The sequence below is a fragment of the Squalius cephalus genome (genome assembly GCF_949319135.1).
Source record: "Squalius cephalus genome assembly, chromosome: 11".
Classification (NCBI taxonomy): Eukaryota; Metazoa; Chordata; class Actinopteri; order Cypriniformes; family Leuciscidae; genus Squalius; species Squalius cephalus.
Genome location: NC_137132.1, coordinates 20,981,689 through 20,998,887, shown reverse-complemented (window position 1 = coordinate 20,998,887; position 17,199 = coordinate 20,981,689). Strand labels below are relative to the sequence as shown.

At 38.0% G+C, this 17,199-nt stretch overlaps 1 protein-coding gene across 1 annotated transcript; it reads left to right on the top strand.

The window, feature by feature from the left end:
* The first annotated feature begins 2,132 nt into the window (after positions 1-2,132).
* Positions 2,133-16,705, top strand: wsb1 (WD repeat and SOCS box containing 1). Its single transcript, XM_079885741.1, has 9 exons — positions 2,133-2,483; positions 3,929-4,097; positions 5,554-5,825; positions 9,053-9,184; positions 9,731-9,831; positions 13,048-13,220; positions 13,309-13,422; positions 14,266-14,373; positions 14,731-16,705. The coding sequence occupies exons 1-9, from the start codon at positions 2,444-2,446 to the stop codon at positions 14,891-14,893; spliced, it is 1,272 nt and encodes a 423-aa protein (XP_079741867.1). The 5' UTR covers positions 2,133-2,443; the 3' UTR covers positions 14,894-16,705.
* Positions 16,706-17,199: the final 494 nt, after the last annotated feature.

Genomic DNA, 17,199 nt, shown 5'->3' with positions numbered 1-17,199 from the left:
ATTCATACATGTTTGAAACAACTTGAGGGTGAATAAATTATGACAGAATTTTCATTTTTAAGTGAACTAGGCTATTCCTTTCAGAAATGTCCTTCTTAAACACAATAATCTGGCAAGAAATAAACATGCACTTCTCTTGAACCATTTGGTAATAATCCAAAACTCTTTGTCAATAAGCATCCTTGCATACTGACTTTTTGATAGAAACAAGTCCAATAGCTTTAACCACATAAAGATAAACAAGGAGAACAGAACTGATTGCAAGATTATCACAACATAATCATACATTATTAATCTGTCACATCTGTGCTGAATGTTCTGGCTTGTGTATGTCAAGTCCTTGATATAAATTAAACCCTCTTCTAGAAGAAATATTAGTTGATGTACTATTTATAAAAGCATTGCAGGGATAGTTCCCCTAAAAATTCAAATTCTATTAAATTTACTCACCCTCAAGTTGTTCCAAACCTATATGAGTTTCTTTCTTCTTTTGAACACAGAATAAGGTATTTTGACGAATGTGGGTAACCAGACAGTTGACGGTAGCCAATGACTTCCATAGTATTTTTTTCCCTATATGTTTGATTACACACATTCTTCAGAATGCATTATTTTGTGTTCAGCAGAAGAAAGAAACTCATTCAGGTTTGAAACAACTTGAGGGTGATTAAATGACAAAATTGTTGAATACCAATCATTCTTCCAAACCATTTCTATAGCTTTTGCTGTTTGCATTTGTTTTTTTTGTTTTTGTTTTTCAGCTCTTGCAACATGTTTTACAGGAACCACCTGCTTTTAGCTCCATCTATTTTGCCTTTGATAGGAACACACTTTCCAAGTTCTCATGTCACATATTTGACTTTAGGAATTGCACAAATGTAGTTTAGGTCTTTTCTTTGAAGCCGAATACCTCCATTTTAGACTTATCGTAGCACTTTTTCTTTCAGAATGTTTCAGGTTATTGCTTCTAGCAATCTACAGGAATGTTGCTGGACTGCTTGGATGTAGCTGGTTTCAACCTCTTCTTAAGAGGTCAAAGCTGTAAAACGCTGAAGAGCCTGATGGCTATTTTCTCCTGTTTCAGGACGTTGTAAGACACATGGCAACAGCTGACCTTCTTTCTTGTTCGCTCAGTGTAGTAGAAGTCTCTTTTATGTTAGAGTGCAATATTGTTTTTTTCCCCACCCATTTTGTTTCAAAGAACATCAGAGTTAAAAACAAATTGGCTTTGAAACTATTTTACGGCAAGTAATATTAAATGTGAAATTTTGAAGTATACAGACTGAGTATTTTCTTCTAAAACATACTCCAATAATTTGTATTTTATTTACAACTTTGAAAAACAATATGATAAAATAAGATACATATTGTATGGATGTATTGTAAGAAAATTTTTTGTATTTGCCTATAGCCCTATTTATATGCAGCAGTACCATTATGGTGAAGATAAAATGTATATATAACATATATATGTTGTTAATGTATTCTTCAGATAATTAAATACCTACTAAGGTGTTAAACTGTTGGTAAATTAATCGGTGATTAATATTCAGATTTTGAAAAGTAAAATTCTGAAGAACAATATAATTCTTAATATAGGCTAACACCTATATTCTCATTGTAACATTATAGAGAAATACTGAAACGTTTTTGTTGTAACATTGTAGAGAAATAGGCCTACTTCAACAGGAGTTTCTGATCAACTAAACAATTTAGATAAAACATATACTAACAAAACTTTCTTTGTTCTCTAGATGCTTACGTGGGATTTTTCACAACACGAGCCATTACAGGGACAGTGGATAAATAATAAAACAAAATACATTTTACTTAAAATTCCTGAAACCTATCAAGCAATTTCATCACCTAATTTGTGATTATGTTGTTCTTTCAGGGACAAAGATTTGAATTCATCACTGGATTAGCGCTTCATCTTCACACTCCTTATCAGCACGTATTTCACGAATCCATTCCATTCATATTCTCGAGTGACCAGCCAATCAAAGGCCACGCGTAAACGGCTTTGGGCCAATCAGAGAGCGGTGCTCCTCCGTTGCCTCGGCAACTGTTATGACGTCGCTAGAGTATCCCGCCCATCAATGTGTGTGTGTGTTCAAAACCTTAGGAGGACTCTCGCAGCCATTACAATACACTGTATTCAAGCTGAGCGCTACGCGGTTTAAGGGGCTAGTCTATTATTCGCTAATTTTCTTTGTTTAATTGTCAGTTTTATTAAACTCAAGTTGTACTTCAAAGACCATACAATTGTCTATTTTCCAAACAATCGTATATGTAAATATAGGCAGCGTTGCGTCGACGTGCGACGCGTCGCATTCACTGGAGACACGCGAGAACTGCTTATTCCTCTTTGTCCCACGCAAACATTTCAACGCCTTTATTTCGTTAACCAAGATTTAGATTGAAGAGTCTCGCTTCGATTTAGATGGCAAGCTTCCCAGATTTTGTCAACGAAAATGAAATAGGTGAGTTTTTGGATTCTTTTCCACTGCTTTGAATGGGGGCGGGTCTTGATTTAGTTAAGTTTAAACGCGTCTTCCTTTTTATATATTGCGTATTTACATTTGTGCAGCTATGAATTGATGGAGTACTCATTTCAGTGTGTCGTGTCTAGGCTATATCATATTAATGATAGAACTCAAACAAACGTATTACGTTTACTAAAATGTGACGGAAAAACATTGGCCGTTATTTAAAATATTGAGTTGTTGTGCGCGACGCGTGCTTTCTTGAGCCCAATGTCCACACACCCAGATTGCGTCGACAGTAACCCTCCCCCACCGCCAGACACTCACAATGACTCACCATCACCACACCAGTGAGTCACCATGTGTACTACACGTTTACGTGGTATAAACGACGTTAATTGTATAAACTTAACATTTCAGGAGAAATAACAATTGTATGTTACTTGTGTTTTTTAAATTCTAATATCCTTGGCGAATTCATATAGTCTCTACTGTCTAGTATCTATTCAGTTTGTCACTATGTGGTACTAGTTCCCAGTCACTATCCTGGTAGAGACAAGTAACTATTTTATTGTTGCTGGTAAGAAATTGCTTATGTCACTGAATTCTGCAGGATTTGTGGTTCAGACATTAACTGATTACTAGTACGTTAAGCATTGAAATAGTTAAATATTTACTATTGTAACAAGTACTAGAATCTAATGAATAGTTACTAGTGAATTAACTATTGGATTGCTTACTAGATGATACTAGATTAAATAAAGGAATTAAAATTTAAAGGGATGGTTTGCCCAAAAATGAAAATTCGGTCATTTACATTGGCTTTCTTTCTTCTGTGGAGCATAAAAAGATATTTTGCACAAAAAAAAAAAAAATTGTTTTTGTCCGTACATTGGAAGTCAATGGTAACCAAAACTGTTTGGTTACAAACATATCTTTTGAAAGGCATGCAGGTTTGGAATGACCCATGGGTAAGTAAACTATGAGAGGTTTTTTTTTTTTTGGATGAACTATCCATTTAAACAATTTTTTACACTTGAATAGGTTTTTAATTTGCAAAAGTAGGTGAAAATGCAGTTAAAATATAACTAGCTATGAATTTAAATTATGAAAATAATATATTAAATAATGAAATTAAATATTTTGGCCTGGTTTCACAGACAGGGCTTAGATTAAGCCAGGATTAGGCCTTAGTTCAATAAGGACATTTTAAGTGACTTTTAAAAAACATAGCCTACATTTGAAAAAAACATTACTGGTGTTCATCTTGAGACAACAATGGCACTAACACATTTAAAGATATATCAGTGCAAGTTGCTTTCAGTTAAACCAACTGAAAAATGCAGTTTAGTCTGGGACTAGGCTTAAGCCTTGTCTCTGTAACCAGGGGCATGTTTAATAAAAAGTTTTAAAGGCTTAAAATGTGCTTTCTGTTGCAACAGGTAAAGCTAAGTTCATCGGGGAACTCATACCTCCAGTTGCTCCCTTTGACCAGAAGTCTGGACGGGAGACTTGGACTGTAGCTTTTGCACCTGATGGTTCTTACTTTGCTTGGTCTCAAGGGCATCGAATAGTGAGACTTGTACCATGGAAAAATTGCTTAGCCAGCTTGTGAGTATACACACTGATCTCTTTGTTTCCCTCTATGGTGAATTGTTACAATACAGCTTGTTTGTTGATGGACTGACAAAGGCAGTCTACGCGTGTGCTGGTTTTCTGGTCTGGTCCTCTGGGCTTTCACATGGTGACTACACCACAGTGGTGCCCAGTGTTTGGGCTTGTTTAGCATTCAGTGGCACAGCATAGGTCATCTCACCTTACCCTGTGGATTTAGAGACCACTGTCGAGCCAGCGTGCAGCCCTGCCAACCAGCCTTTGTCCTGTTCTGAATGCGAAGTCCTCATTATGAGGTTCACATCATTGCCCTTTGGCTGCATGCCTTGAACTAAGCAATTTTTGGGACTGTTTCTTTACTTTTTCTCTTTGCCAATATGAATGTAAATAGAGTTGGCTGCAAAATTATCTATGATAACTTTTCTTTCCGCAGTCAGTATATTAAATGTTATTCTGCATTTCTGGGAAAAGAATGTATATTGTGCTTTTATTACAGAATTTTTGTGCTCATGCTAGTAGCCTTCATAAAAACACCAAAAATAGCATTGCAACATGAATCATGCAGACACAGGGTAAAATTTAACAGAGAATTTACAATAGTTTGAAGTAAAACAAACAGTTTTTTTTATGTTGTCTCCATAAAAGAGAAGTATGGTATTGTAAAACTCGTTGTACATTTAAGTGTACGTAACTTTATTAGCAGTTGTACACACAAAGGACAGTATGTGGCAGCTGTTAAATGAATTAGCCTAAGTTTAGTTAGGAATGGTTATTACTGAACTAAAATTCAGAAACGATAAGGGGAAATGCATTTGCAGTCAGGGTTAACTAAAACCATTAAAAAAAATTGTCAACTGAAATAAAATAAAGAACTTATTTCAGATAGTTGCATAGGCACCATTGCTCATTTTTGTTTAGTTGAACTTGATGCACTAAAGTAATAAATTTAAAAAGAAAGGATAAAAACATAGGGGTGAGTAATGACAGAATTTTCATTTTTGAGTGACAGTTCCTTTAATGCTAAAGCAGAAACCATTAAAAGCTTGAGTGGACACGTGGCAGGCATTATCCGTTTCAGTTCTGCAGCGCCTGCTTTGTATTCACACAATAACCTCTTGTAATGATTCCAGAACCTCACACTTGTTGAGTTTCATGAACAAGAGCTTGTAGATTTGTGTAAGGGACGTTAAATGGGTCAAAGTTGATGCAACACTTCTGTAATCTCTTAGGCTGCCTGGGAGTTTACTTAGTGTTCAAATATTCCTAAGAGTTAAAACGTTCAGCTTATTTCAACAGATGACGTACTAGATAACCTTTTTAAGAAGTAAAACATCCTCTTGCTGTGCTTAATTTAGCAAAGAGAATTTGTTGTCAGTTTACATCAAGCAGAGGAGACATGATTCTCATACCAACAACACACAGCAATATTTTTTTCCTCTTTCCCTAACTCTAGTTCTGTAAGGAAGGAAGATCGGTCGAGCTGTGCAGGTCCTCAACGACTCTCCCGGCAGAACAGTGAGGGCAGTCTGCTGCCAGGCGAGCCCAGAGAGCACACTATCGACTGTGGTGACATTGTGTGGGGCCTGGCCTTTGGCTCTTCTGTTCCCGAGAAGCAGAGTCGCTGCGTTAATATCGAATGGCACCGGTTCAAGTTCGGACAGGACCAGTTGCTGCTTGCCACCGGTCTCAACAATGGCCGTATCAAAATCTGGGATGTCTATACAGGTGAGGTTCCTCTTGGTGTGTCAGACTCAAGCATCACAGGCTAATCTAGAGTGTTAATCAGATTAAGCAACTGGAAAATTAGTATTAGTGAGGTTGCAGGTCATTCAGCATTAACATTTGTCCAGGTGACTTTGTTTACAGAATCCTAACAAAATAATACTATTAAACAGAGGTAGGTTAATGTGTTTATTAATCATCGAGTTGTTGTTGTGTTTTTTTGATGTTTCAGTGCTACTGAGTTAAAGGAGAACTCTGGTCAATTTTAACATTGAGCTAATTTTTGTGTAAATTTGGAGTGCTGTCAGTACAGAGAACAACGACAAAAATCGGTGTTGCCTACACCGTGTTATCCTCTTTTTAAAATTTGCACCCTGTTGACTTCAATGGGGCAAGTTTTAAACCTGCTTTTAGCCTCTTAACATGCTTGATGTGTCATTACAAGTGCCCAGCCATGTTAGATGATTCTTTCAGAGTGAACACAGGTGAATCTGACTGCAGTAGATGTGAAAGATATGAATAAAAATTGTTTATTCAGCCAGCGCACATACCTGTATTTTCTTCCTGTTTTCGGTCGAAGTCCACAGTAGTCGATTGTCGAGTTCACGCGCATGATAACCTATGCGCGTGAACTCTCTGAAGGAATCACTCACATGGCTGGGCACTTGTAATGACACATCAAGGATGTTAAGAGGCTAAAAGCAGGTTTAAAACTTGCCCCATTGAAGTCAACAGGGTGCAAATTTTAAAAAGAGGATAATACTGTGTAGGCAACACCGATTTTTGTCGTTGTTCTCTGTACTGACAGCACTCCAAATTTACAAAAAAATTAGCTCAATGTTAAAATTGATTGTGTTTTAGAAATCACAGTCCACCAGGGATGCGAACACAAGTATGGTCAAAAAAGAGAGGTTATCGAAGCCCTCGCCCTGCGGCAAATATCCAGATAATTACATAATTGTGATGAATTTAATCCTTTGTAAGTGATCATTTTGCAGTGTAAGATTACAGTTAACACCTTTAAATATTACATAAATGTATTATGTATTTTTATTAAACTTAGTGAGTGTATGAATCAGCAGCAAAAAGTAATTCTTGAAAAAATCTGCACAGTAATTTTATCAAATCTAAACATGTTAATAAAAACAAATTGCTATTAGTACTCTTATAAAATTGTGAAATGTATGATTGCCTGATTGAATTTTAGATTTATATATGAATGTCAAGAATTCAGAAGTGTGTATATTTATATAGCCTACACTACACTACACAGAAATAACATACAATTAAATTATGCTTATTTTAAATGTATTGTACAGGCTAGGTATACAAAAATATAGGCTTTTAATAATCTTTTAGTGCGCAAAACCATGATAATATGAAACGCTTCAAAACAGAGCGCACAAAGCGCGTATGCGCATCGCGGGCGCAGAATGATGTGCTCAAAGCAACATGGAGTCACAGTGTGCAGCGCTGCGCTGCACAAGTGCGCATTTAAAAGTTCACGGAACAAAGCGAAGAAATGTCGAGCGCACAAATCCTAGTGTCTATCTGTCCAACAGTTTATTGATCATTTGTTTCTTCACAGTTTTAAATTCCAGTTATTGTGCGTTTGATGCCGATTTAGTCCTTGTGATGTGTGATCTAACAGGCACACGGTAGCGAGTCGTTTAAAAACAGCAACAAACTCCAACAAAATAAAGTCATTTTATGCAAATCCACAGCCTTTTCTCTACAGATCAAGCATTATAATGTGAATATCATATTGGAGAGAGTTTTACCGTGCTTGTGTACGTGTTATGCTGCTCTAACCGGACGAGGCGCGCGCGCTGTTTGAATAACATAACTTACTGAATGGAGAATGATTTGACAGCCGCAGAGGAGGGAAAACGAGTTTTTGTAAACTTCAATGATGTTAATAGCCTTCTGTCCCTCACATTAAGCTATGAAATAGGCTTCAGATTAATTTGTCACCCAAACTGACGTGAAAAAAGCGGGAGGCGCCGAAAAGCGCGCTGTTTGCATCCCTGGTCCACACATTCTTTCCTCTCTTAACACTTCCCTATGCCCGCGTCCTGTTTTTCATTTTCCCAACAGAAGCGTGTGTGCGCACGTGTGTAAGAGAGAGGGGAGGTGGTGGTTATATAAGGTGTTGACGTGATCTTAATCGTACTTCCATCAATGTTTTCCAAATGTGTCTCTTGTATACACCTCCTGACAATTTATTTTTATTTTTATGCAGTTGCCATTCAGTAATAAATTATTTTTAGTACATATTTGCTCAGCCTTTGAGGTCCTCTGTTCCCTTTCACAATACATCTCTCTAATTTATGAACCTTTGAACCGCTTCGCCATTCGTTCCTTGGCCACTGAGTTTCTGCTTTTGTGCCTCTGATCAGTTTTCACAGTTCTAATGATCATAACGTTTAAATCTGCTATCGGAAAACCTAAAACTAAGAGGTAGTTGTTGACTTCAGAAAAAACTGGCAGCTCTTCGAAGTTATATAATTAATTTTCGCTCAGCTGCAAAATGTATTAATAGGTGGGCAGGTCCTGTACAGACATTGCCATTGGTTGTTCTGAGGGGATAGAGATGTTTTCTTCAGTTGATGACTCCACCTCCCTTCTAGCTAAAACAGCAATGCCATAAATTTTACCAGCAGACTTGTTCTTTTTGGGTGCGAGACTCCTCCTCCAGCAGCCTTTTTGAAAACATGCTGGAAATCTGATAGCAGTGTATTGTAAAGTATCTTGACAGGATTTGTGCCATATATACCCGTCATTCACATAGCTAAGTGAATGTATGTTATCACGTTTGACAGGTTGCAAATAGGCCCTGATACTAAGCCCCAATTATATTTCCAGAAATACATGTGAAAGATTTGTTACTGTAGGTGCAACTAATTGTAGGGATTTAATGTGGATTAGCCTGGCAGGTGTCAGTGATTGTACTTCCATATGCCTCAAGGCAATTCAATACTGTTCACAAAGAAAGGGCTTAATCCAGTGTATAACCTACTGTATTTCTGAGACGCCTTGGGAAATGCCTTTTTGACACCTGCATAAGTGTAAAGCCACAAGCATAATCCTTCTCTCTTTGATTCTTAAGAAGACTAAATATTTTCTAAAAAGTGAAATGAAATTTGTGTGAAAGTTTGATGCAGATTGAATCGATTAGCCTGGACTTTGTGCTTTAGTGTTTATTCTCAGTTTTGTTTTCTTGTGTACAGGAAAGCTATTGCTGAACCTGATGGACCACACAGACATTGTGCGGGACCTGACGTTTGCACCAGATGGGAGTTTAGTGCTGGTTTCTGCATCGAGAGACAAGACCCTACGTGTGTGGGACCTCAAAGATGACGGTGAGGAATTTGAGTAATTTGGCACATTGGAATAATTTGTTCTGTAAAATGGCACAACTTTTTAAGTTCTTTACATATTAATATTAACAGGCTACGGCTATATGGTGTGTAACCCCAAACTGAAAAGTCTTTGCAGTAGAAGTTTCCTGCACAGCAGCCTGCTTTGTTTTTATTTTCATCTGATCTCCATGGAGTCCATCACACATGCTTGCTCAAGTCTGCATGTGCACACTCACTCAAAGATTCTGGCACTTGGGCTGGGGGGGGTAGATGGAAAATAATTAAATGTCAAGCCCAAAGGAATGCTTGCTGATATTTTCTCTTTCTTGCAAAATCCTAGGACAAACTTGCTTTTATAATAGGATCAAATTAATCTGTTATATGCTGGAAACTGTGAGATAAAATGGAGCTCACTGCATTTGCAAACAGTTTTTTCTTTAACAGTTTTTTGCTATGAAATAATATGATAACCAACTAAAAATTTGAACAGAAAGCTAGCTAAAGTTATTGCTATACCCTTAACAATCTAAATTGTTTGTCTAATAGGTAACATGGTGAAAGTACTCCGTGGTCATCAAAACTGGGTCTACTGCAGTGCTTTCTCACCTGATTCATCGGTCCTTTGTTCCGTAGGCGCAGGCAAAGCGGTATGTTTTCCAGTTCTTTCCTCCTCTTTATTACTTGTTTGGTGTGTTTCTCTGTTAATAGTCCAATCAATGAGTGCTAAATTAATCTTTATATCATCACAATGCTCAGTGCCATAACCTGCTTCTATAAACCCTGCTTGTAGTTTTGATTTCTGGTTTGTTGTTGTTCAAACAAATGGGTGCCTGATTATTATTCACATGTTGATAGAAATGCAAAAAGCTCACAATTCTCCTCCACTCCATTATTCTATTAATAACATGCTAATACATGCTAAAACATGCATGATATACATCCCTTTTAAAAAACAATTTGAATAATATATAATGACAGTAGTAATGATTTTTCCCATGTACATATTAGTGATATTAACTCAACTGGCATCAAGAACATAACAAGTGCTTAAAAGTGTGGGGTCAGTAAAAAAATTTTTTAAAGAAATATTTACTTTTATTCAGCAAGATGCATTAAATTGTGACAGTAAAGATAAAGTGACATTAAAGACTGGATTAATGGTGCTGAAAATTCAGCTTTGCCATCAAAGGAATAAAATGGATTTTAAGATATATTAATATAGAAGAGATTTTTTTATTATAAATATTGTATTTTTTATCAAATAAATGCAGCCTTGGTGAGCAAAAGAGACTTCTTTTAAGAACGTTAAAAAAAATCTTGCCAGTCCCAAACTTTTGAACAGTAAATGACATAGAATGACATAGTTGTCATGCTGGTTGCATGTGAAAGCCCTTAAAGGCACAACAAGCAAAGTTTTCCAGCCGTCAATAAGACGTCTCTGAAACCAGGACGAGTCTTTCTGGATCCTATTTAACTCTCCTCCCATGAACAGGCTGCAGTGGTTGAACTTTACGGTTGTGTGTGTCCATAAGTGTCTTGCTTTCCCTGTCCCAGGTGGTGGCAGAGCTCTGTGTTTGAGTGATTTTGAGGGAAGCGCCGCGCTGACATATAGAGCAGCCGGTGCGGACCACGCGGGGCACGGCTGCCATCGCGGCCCCTGTTGGACGCTCATGTGCCCGTGCCCACGCCCCAGGGGCTTCCATGCTCCCGCCCACAAGGGCTTCCTGTACGTAGGTTCTGCTCCATGTCTGTCTACCTCCCGCTGTCACAGTTCTCACTTCTTTTACCTTGTCTCTCAAAAGAGTTGACAGTGAGATCCCCCTCCTCTCCTACCCCCTACTTCCCTTCCTAATTTCCTTCCATCTCTGTATTCAGTAGCATTCCTATCATCTCCACATTTACCCTAAAGCAGGAGATCTAGGCATTGTGTCTGCTGTATGTGTACACAAGCCAGCCTGTAGAGCCCCTTCCTACTCATTAGTGCCTTTGTTAACTGAACTCACTACACCCTTGAGTCGCAACGCTCGGCCGCTGGTCAATTTTTCTGTACGTAATGCCTAGTCAGATGTTTTTGTAATGGAATTAATAGTTGAGGGGGGGATTTGGAGCATTGTTTGTATGTGTGAGCAATGAAAGGGCTCCTTGTGCCTCAACAGGCTGCCTGCATATCGATTATGTCAGTCTAATGTGGAATTGCTCCGATAGAGAAAACAGGTTACGCAGATGTATCATTCCCTATTGCGTCAAGCCACCAGAAGCAAGACCTGTGGGTACTTTCCATGCTGGTTGCAATTGCTATTTGAAAGCACATTTTGTTTTCCATTTGTGAATAACCTAATTTATCATGTTCTCAAAGCAGAGTCTGTTACAATGATGTCGACCCAAGAGCTTTAGCAAACACCAGCATGGTTTTTCCTAATTTATAAGGTACCACTCAATAATAATAGCATTTTTTTATCCTACAGTAGTTAAAATTGCACTAGTACAACTTCCAAAAAAGGCTTTAATGTGCAAGATATCTGGCTTGGCTTAGTCTTGAATGCAGTAGTCATGCACCCTGAAGCCCTTTCATCTCACATTGCAAAGTTAGAGAAAATGGGACATTAGCCTTGTGTATGCACCGTTGTAGTTTCACCAGCACCAAAATGTTTATATTGCAAATAGCTATTGGATATGTACACTTTTGCTCAAGTGCAATGTCTGTAGCCTATGAAAAATAAAAAAGGAAGCTTGACTACTTGGCACTCAGAAATACACTGTTAAGGTGTGGTCACATTAGTGAAATTGTGAAACTGTTAATGCACTCACCGCAACAGATGGTGGTTGAATAAAATGCTGCGTGGAGTCAACCAATAAAAATGCAGCATGATCTCAACCAATCAGCATGTTCAGCGCCCAAGTCCCACCCCTGAAAGTTCCTGAACTTTGAAAAAGTACTACCTCGCGAGTAAGGGCTTTCGGAGGGGGAAATATTTACCCGGAACTTCATTTAGACCCTGATTCCTGCGGTGTAAACACACCGAGTACCACCCCAAAGTCCCTAGTTCCTGGGTAAAGTTTCTGCGGTGGAAACGCAGCTTAAGCGAGAATCTTTCGCCCACACTCGATTTCCAGATTGCATGAATTCCTATTGAAATTACTAGATTTCGTCCATGAAAATTTGCCAACAGCATGTGACCACACCTTTACACTTTCTTAAATCGTGATAATTTCTAAAGTCATAAAATTGTGCTGGAGCAAAATAAGCACTAGAAAGTTATAAGCACTAGAAACTCATGGTTGATTCATTAGTAGAGTTTGCAGTTGTGACGTGTCTGTATTGTGTGTTTGCCAAAGGCGTCAACCTTTTGGCCATCAAATGTTCTCTTCTTTTGCAGTATCTGTGTCTCTTCGTAGGCCTCCGCCGGCGCGGTGCAAGCCTATTGTAAACTCAAGTGAACTAAAACTGAAAGGGGATGCCAGTGGAGTAACATTATGTTACCTTAAGTTACTACTTATTTGTATTTTTTTTAAATTTCCACATTATGTAGTAATTCTTGGAAAAATGTTTTAAATATAATTTGATATGTATGTGTTTCAATGCACATTTGTAGCTTACATTTTAATTTTGAAAAATTGAGCTGTGATGTTATTTATTTATTAAGTCTTGCTAGAAATTGACATTTGTGCAACTAAGCCTTGCTGTTTCATTGGCATGTGCTACTTTTTACTGGGTTTGGTTTATAGCGCTTAAGATTTTGCTTAAATGACACTGAGCACATTTTGATCTTGCTGTTTAATTTTAATTAATTCTTTGTTTGAATTCTTTGTCTCTGATCTGTGTGGAAAACACAGTTGGCTATAACACGTTTCTTCCATTGCAGGTCTTCCTGTGGGACATGGATAAGTATACTCTGATCCGAAAGCTGGAGGGCCATCATAACGATGTGGTGTCCTGCGAGTTCTCTCCTGACGGGGCCTTGCTGGCTACCGCCTCCTACGACACTCGTATCATAGTGTGGGACCCTCACACAGCCACTGTTCTGTTCGAGCTGGGGTATGTGACTTGCTTCCCCACCTTTTCCTTTCTAAACTTCTGCTTGGTGTGGTCATGTTGTTTGACTGATCTCTTGTCTTCCCTTCAGGCATCTCTTCCCTCCTCCCTCCCCCATATTTGCAGGAGGAGCAAATGATCGATGGGTTCGCTCCGTTGCCTTTTGTCACGACGGTCGGCACATTGCCAGCGTCACCGATGACAGGTGAGATCATGCAAATCGTTGTTTATTTGCTCTTAAAACCTCGATAGTTCGTTTGCGGTTAGTAGCCTGCATTAAGCGACAGGGGTTCAGGAAGGAGTGTGTGATTTGTAGCAGGGCCTCTTTCTGGGAAAGATCACATGCCTCTCATATGACATCCATTAATCACTATGAGGCGCCCAGTTAGCCTTCGCCGCGCCTCCTGCCGATTCTGGGTGGAGGGGCGTCTCTCTTGTACTGAGAGAATGAAACCATTTGTGCTCTACAAAATGGCGGAGAAAGAACGTTACATTAATGAATGTATGATTTATTTTGTTTTTAGATTACAGTTCACTTATGCTCACCGAGGCTGCATTCCTTTGGTCAAAAATACAGTAAAATAGTAATATTGTGAAATATTATAATATTAGATGTTTATTTTATTTACAAATGCAATTTGGCAAAGCTGAATTTTCAGCATAATTTCTCCAGTCTTCAGTGTCACATGATCCTTCAGAAATCATTCTAATATGCTGATTTGATTCTCTAGAAATTCTGAAAATAGTTTTTTTCGGGGTTCTTTGATTTAATGGAAAGTGAAAAAAAAGAGGCTTTTATTTAAATTAAAAAAGAATTTGTAACGTCATAAATATATTTACTGTCACTTTTTTAATGTGTCCTTGCTGAATAAAAGTATTAATTTCTTTTAAAGAAATTTACTGACCCCAAAGTTTTGTCTAATTTTATACTATCCTTAATTGAAATGTCATACTTTTAGTTTTATGCTTTGTATGCTTTAAAATTACATTTGCATGACAATGCAAACCACAGTTGTGAATAAAAGTCAACTTTTATTAAATTTTTCAGGCTGGTGCGTTTCTGGAGCATCGGTGAGAAGAGTCCACAAGCCATCGGCCCTCTCACTAATGGCCTCTGTTGTGCCTTTTCTACTGACGGAAGTGTTTTAGCTGCTGGGTACGAATCTTTTCCACTGTTTGGTGGATCGTGTTACTACATAAATGATCAAATCTGTGTCTTGCCTTCCTAACTGTTCTTCGGTTTTGGTATGATGTCAAAAATAACTTGCAGCAAACCGGTTCTGCAGCTTTCCTTGTATATTCATTTTATTTCGATGAGTTAACTGTCACACATGCAGGGTGTAAACCCTCAGACTTTTCTGCATGGAAGCAATCTGACAGTTCAATTGACTAGTACTGTACTAACACAGCAAGACCCAGTTTGATCATGATGTTTGTTTAAGTTTACTAAAACAGTAGAATGTTTCAATGGCAAGTCGAATACACTTAAATCCTTCTGTTCGTCTTCTTGCAGGTCTCGTGATGGCAGTGTGCATTTCTGGGCTTCCCCACACAGCATTGCGAGCCTCCAGCACCTGTGCCGTATGACCCTGCGGCGAGTCATGCCCACCCAGCAGGTTTATACGCTGCCCATTCCTTTCTCCATGCAAGACTACCTGGCCTACAAGACACTTTAACATGGAACGCAAACCACGGCACTCTGTGAAACCAAGGAATACATTTTCTTTCTTCAAAGATAAAAATGATTTTCTGCTCATACAGACCCCCTGAAGTAGGTGAGGTCAGTTCTTTTTGTATTTATTTTTTTTTATTATTATTTTGACAATGTACTTTTTCTAGTTGCAGGTGTATTTCAGTACTTTTTATTTGTTGAGATTGTTTTCGTTTTTTTTTTTCTTTCTTTTTTTCTTTCCTATGCCCATATCAGGTAGTGGCCTTCACAGACAGCCTTATTATATCAGCGGACCAAGTTTTGTCCTTTTGATTTGCGATTTATTGTTTTTTCATCTGGCACAACTTGTACATCACCTTAGAGTTGCTAAGATGGGTGAAAGTGGTGCTTTCTTTGCCTCAGTTCAAGGTATTCCTCCACTGAGTTTAAAGCAATGTGACGGGGGATTGTCTCCCAAATGTTCTGCAGTGTTTTCTTTTTTCGTGCTGGCTATGAGAGGGATTGAAGGGAAGTGACAATGTGAAAGTGTGTATGAATACGTGCTTGTGTTAGATGGAGCTGAGTTTGGTTGTTCAGGGACACAGGCAGTGCCTCCCCTTTACGTGCCTCTTTGGAGAAAATAAACTCATCCATACGCTTATGCTGCTTCAGTAGTGGCCTTATGTTCATCGTCACAAACCTAAAACTATAGTAATGCATGGGCTAATTAGTTTCCTCCAGAAATTGTATATTTTTTACCTGTACAGAGATTTGTAAAGGCACGTTTTTGTTGAGTGTATGTGTATACATATGTTTGTATAAATGTATATATGTAGCTCCAATTTTTTTCCTTCACTTTATAATGCTTGTATTGAAAATCTGCCATACATGGTCTTTTCTCTTGTGCGATGATAGTGGTTTGTAGGGGAATGACACAAGTTTGCTTTGAGGAGAGACTGTCTGCCAGTTTGATGAGATGTTACCTAACCAGTAGCAAAACTGATGCCACACTATTGATTTCTCATTCCATTTGCTGTATCTCCTATTCATTAAATATGGCACTTTAACCGTGCTTGGGACCCGGCCCGACACATTGCCTCGTCCTGACCGTTATCTCCCAACTCACAATCAAACCTCAGTCTTTTCACCCTTCGGCATTCTAGATGAATAGCCATGTGTGTTTTGTGGAGATGGTTTTGTGTGTCTCATCTACCACTCGTTTTGAGAAACTGGTCATGTTGGGGGTCTTAGATTATTGGATGTCCTGGAGCAAAATGGAATTATTCGGTTTGTTTGTATATGCATGTGACCCTGCCTGTCAATCAATTGGTCTTATTTAAGAATGTGGGAATCAGAATGTGCCGCAGTCAAGAAGTCTTGGCAATAGAAATGTGTTGAAAAAGCTGATGCCAAAGATCCCCTTGGGTTCTTATTGATATGAGAGTCAGTTTTATCTTTCCCTCTCCCTCATTTATGGCTGAAACTTGAAAGTCTTTATGTCTGTCTGTTATTCTGCTCGGGTGTATGAAGAATGCTGATGTTCAACAGATTGGGTTTTCTTTAGACAAATTCTTATAAAGTAACTCTAGAAAGGATATATTAGATGCACTTTTTAGAATTGCAGGGTTTTTTTTTTTGTTTTGTTTTTTATGCGGTGGTGGTATTTTTCAATCATTAATGAATATTATAGAGATGCTTTGTAACTAGTTGATTTGTCCATCTGTTTCAGACAGAATACCTAATCCTGTGTTCACCAGGAGCAAGTGAATTTGTCAACACAAGTCATTTTACAAGACTGTACTTGATTGTTGTTGTTGAAATAAAGTATTTTACATAATTTTGTTGTCTTGAAGCAGTTTTTAGAAAGCTTTAATATTTAATGTACTATAATTTATGTATTTATAAAAAGGAATCATTTATTCCAGTGAAGCTGAATTTACAGCAGCCAGTATCAGTATCGCATGACAGGGCTCCAGACTGCGACCAAAATTTGAGAGTGTGCGACTGAATTTTACATCCAGTCCAGATTCAATGTAGAATTCTCTGTTATAAATCATATCAGATCAAACAGCGCTGACGTGGAAACCAGGAGAAACATCGTGCCATGAACGAACAAAATATAGAAGGCTTTAGGTCCACATCAGCAACATTCACCATGGATTTAATGTAACACTAACTGTAACTATGGTATACTATGGTTATAACAGTAGCCTACACATCTTTTTCCAGCACTTCAAAACTATAATATCATATTTAAATTGTTATTTTTAATGTGTTGACCAAAACATTTTTTGTTCATCGTTTAAAGATTGTCCCTATTTATTAAACTAA

What these genes read in the sequence shown, in the direction of transcription:
- wsb1 (XM_079885741.1), top strand. Translation starts at nt 2,444, where the DNA reads ATGGCAAGCTTCCCAGATTTTGTCAACGAAAATGAAATAG. An exon ending in AATCTGGGATGTCTATACAG is followed by an intron (nt 5,826 to 9,052) that starts GTGAGGTTCCTC and finishes TCTTGTGTACAG; the next exon opens with GAAAGCTATTGCTGAACCTG. An exon ending in GGAAGTGTTTTAGCTGCTGG is followed by an intron (nt 14,374 to 14,730) that starts GTACGAATCTTT and finishes GTCTTCTTGCAG; the next exon opens with GTCTCGTGATGGCAGTGTGC.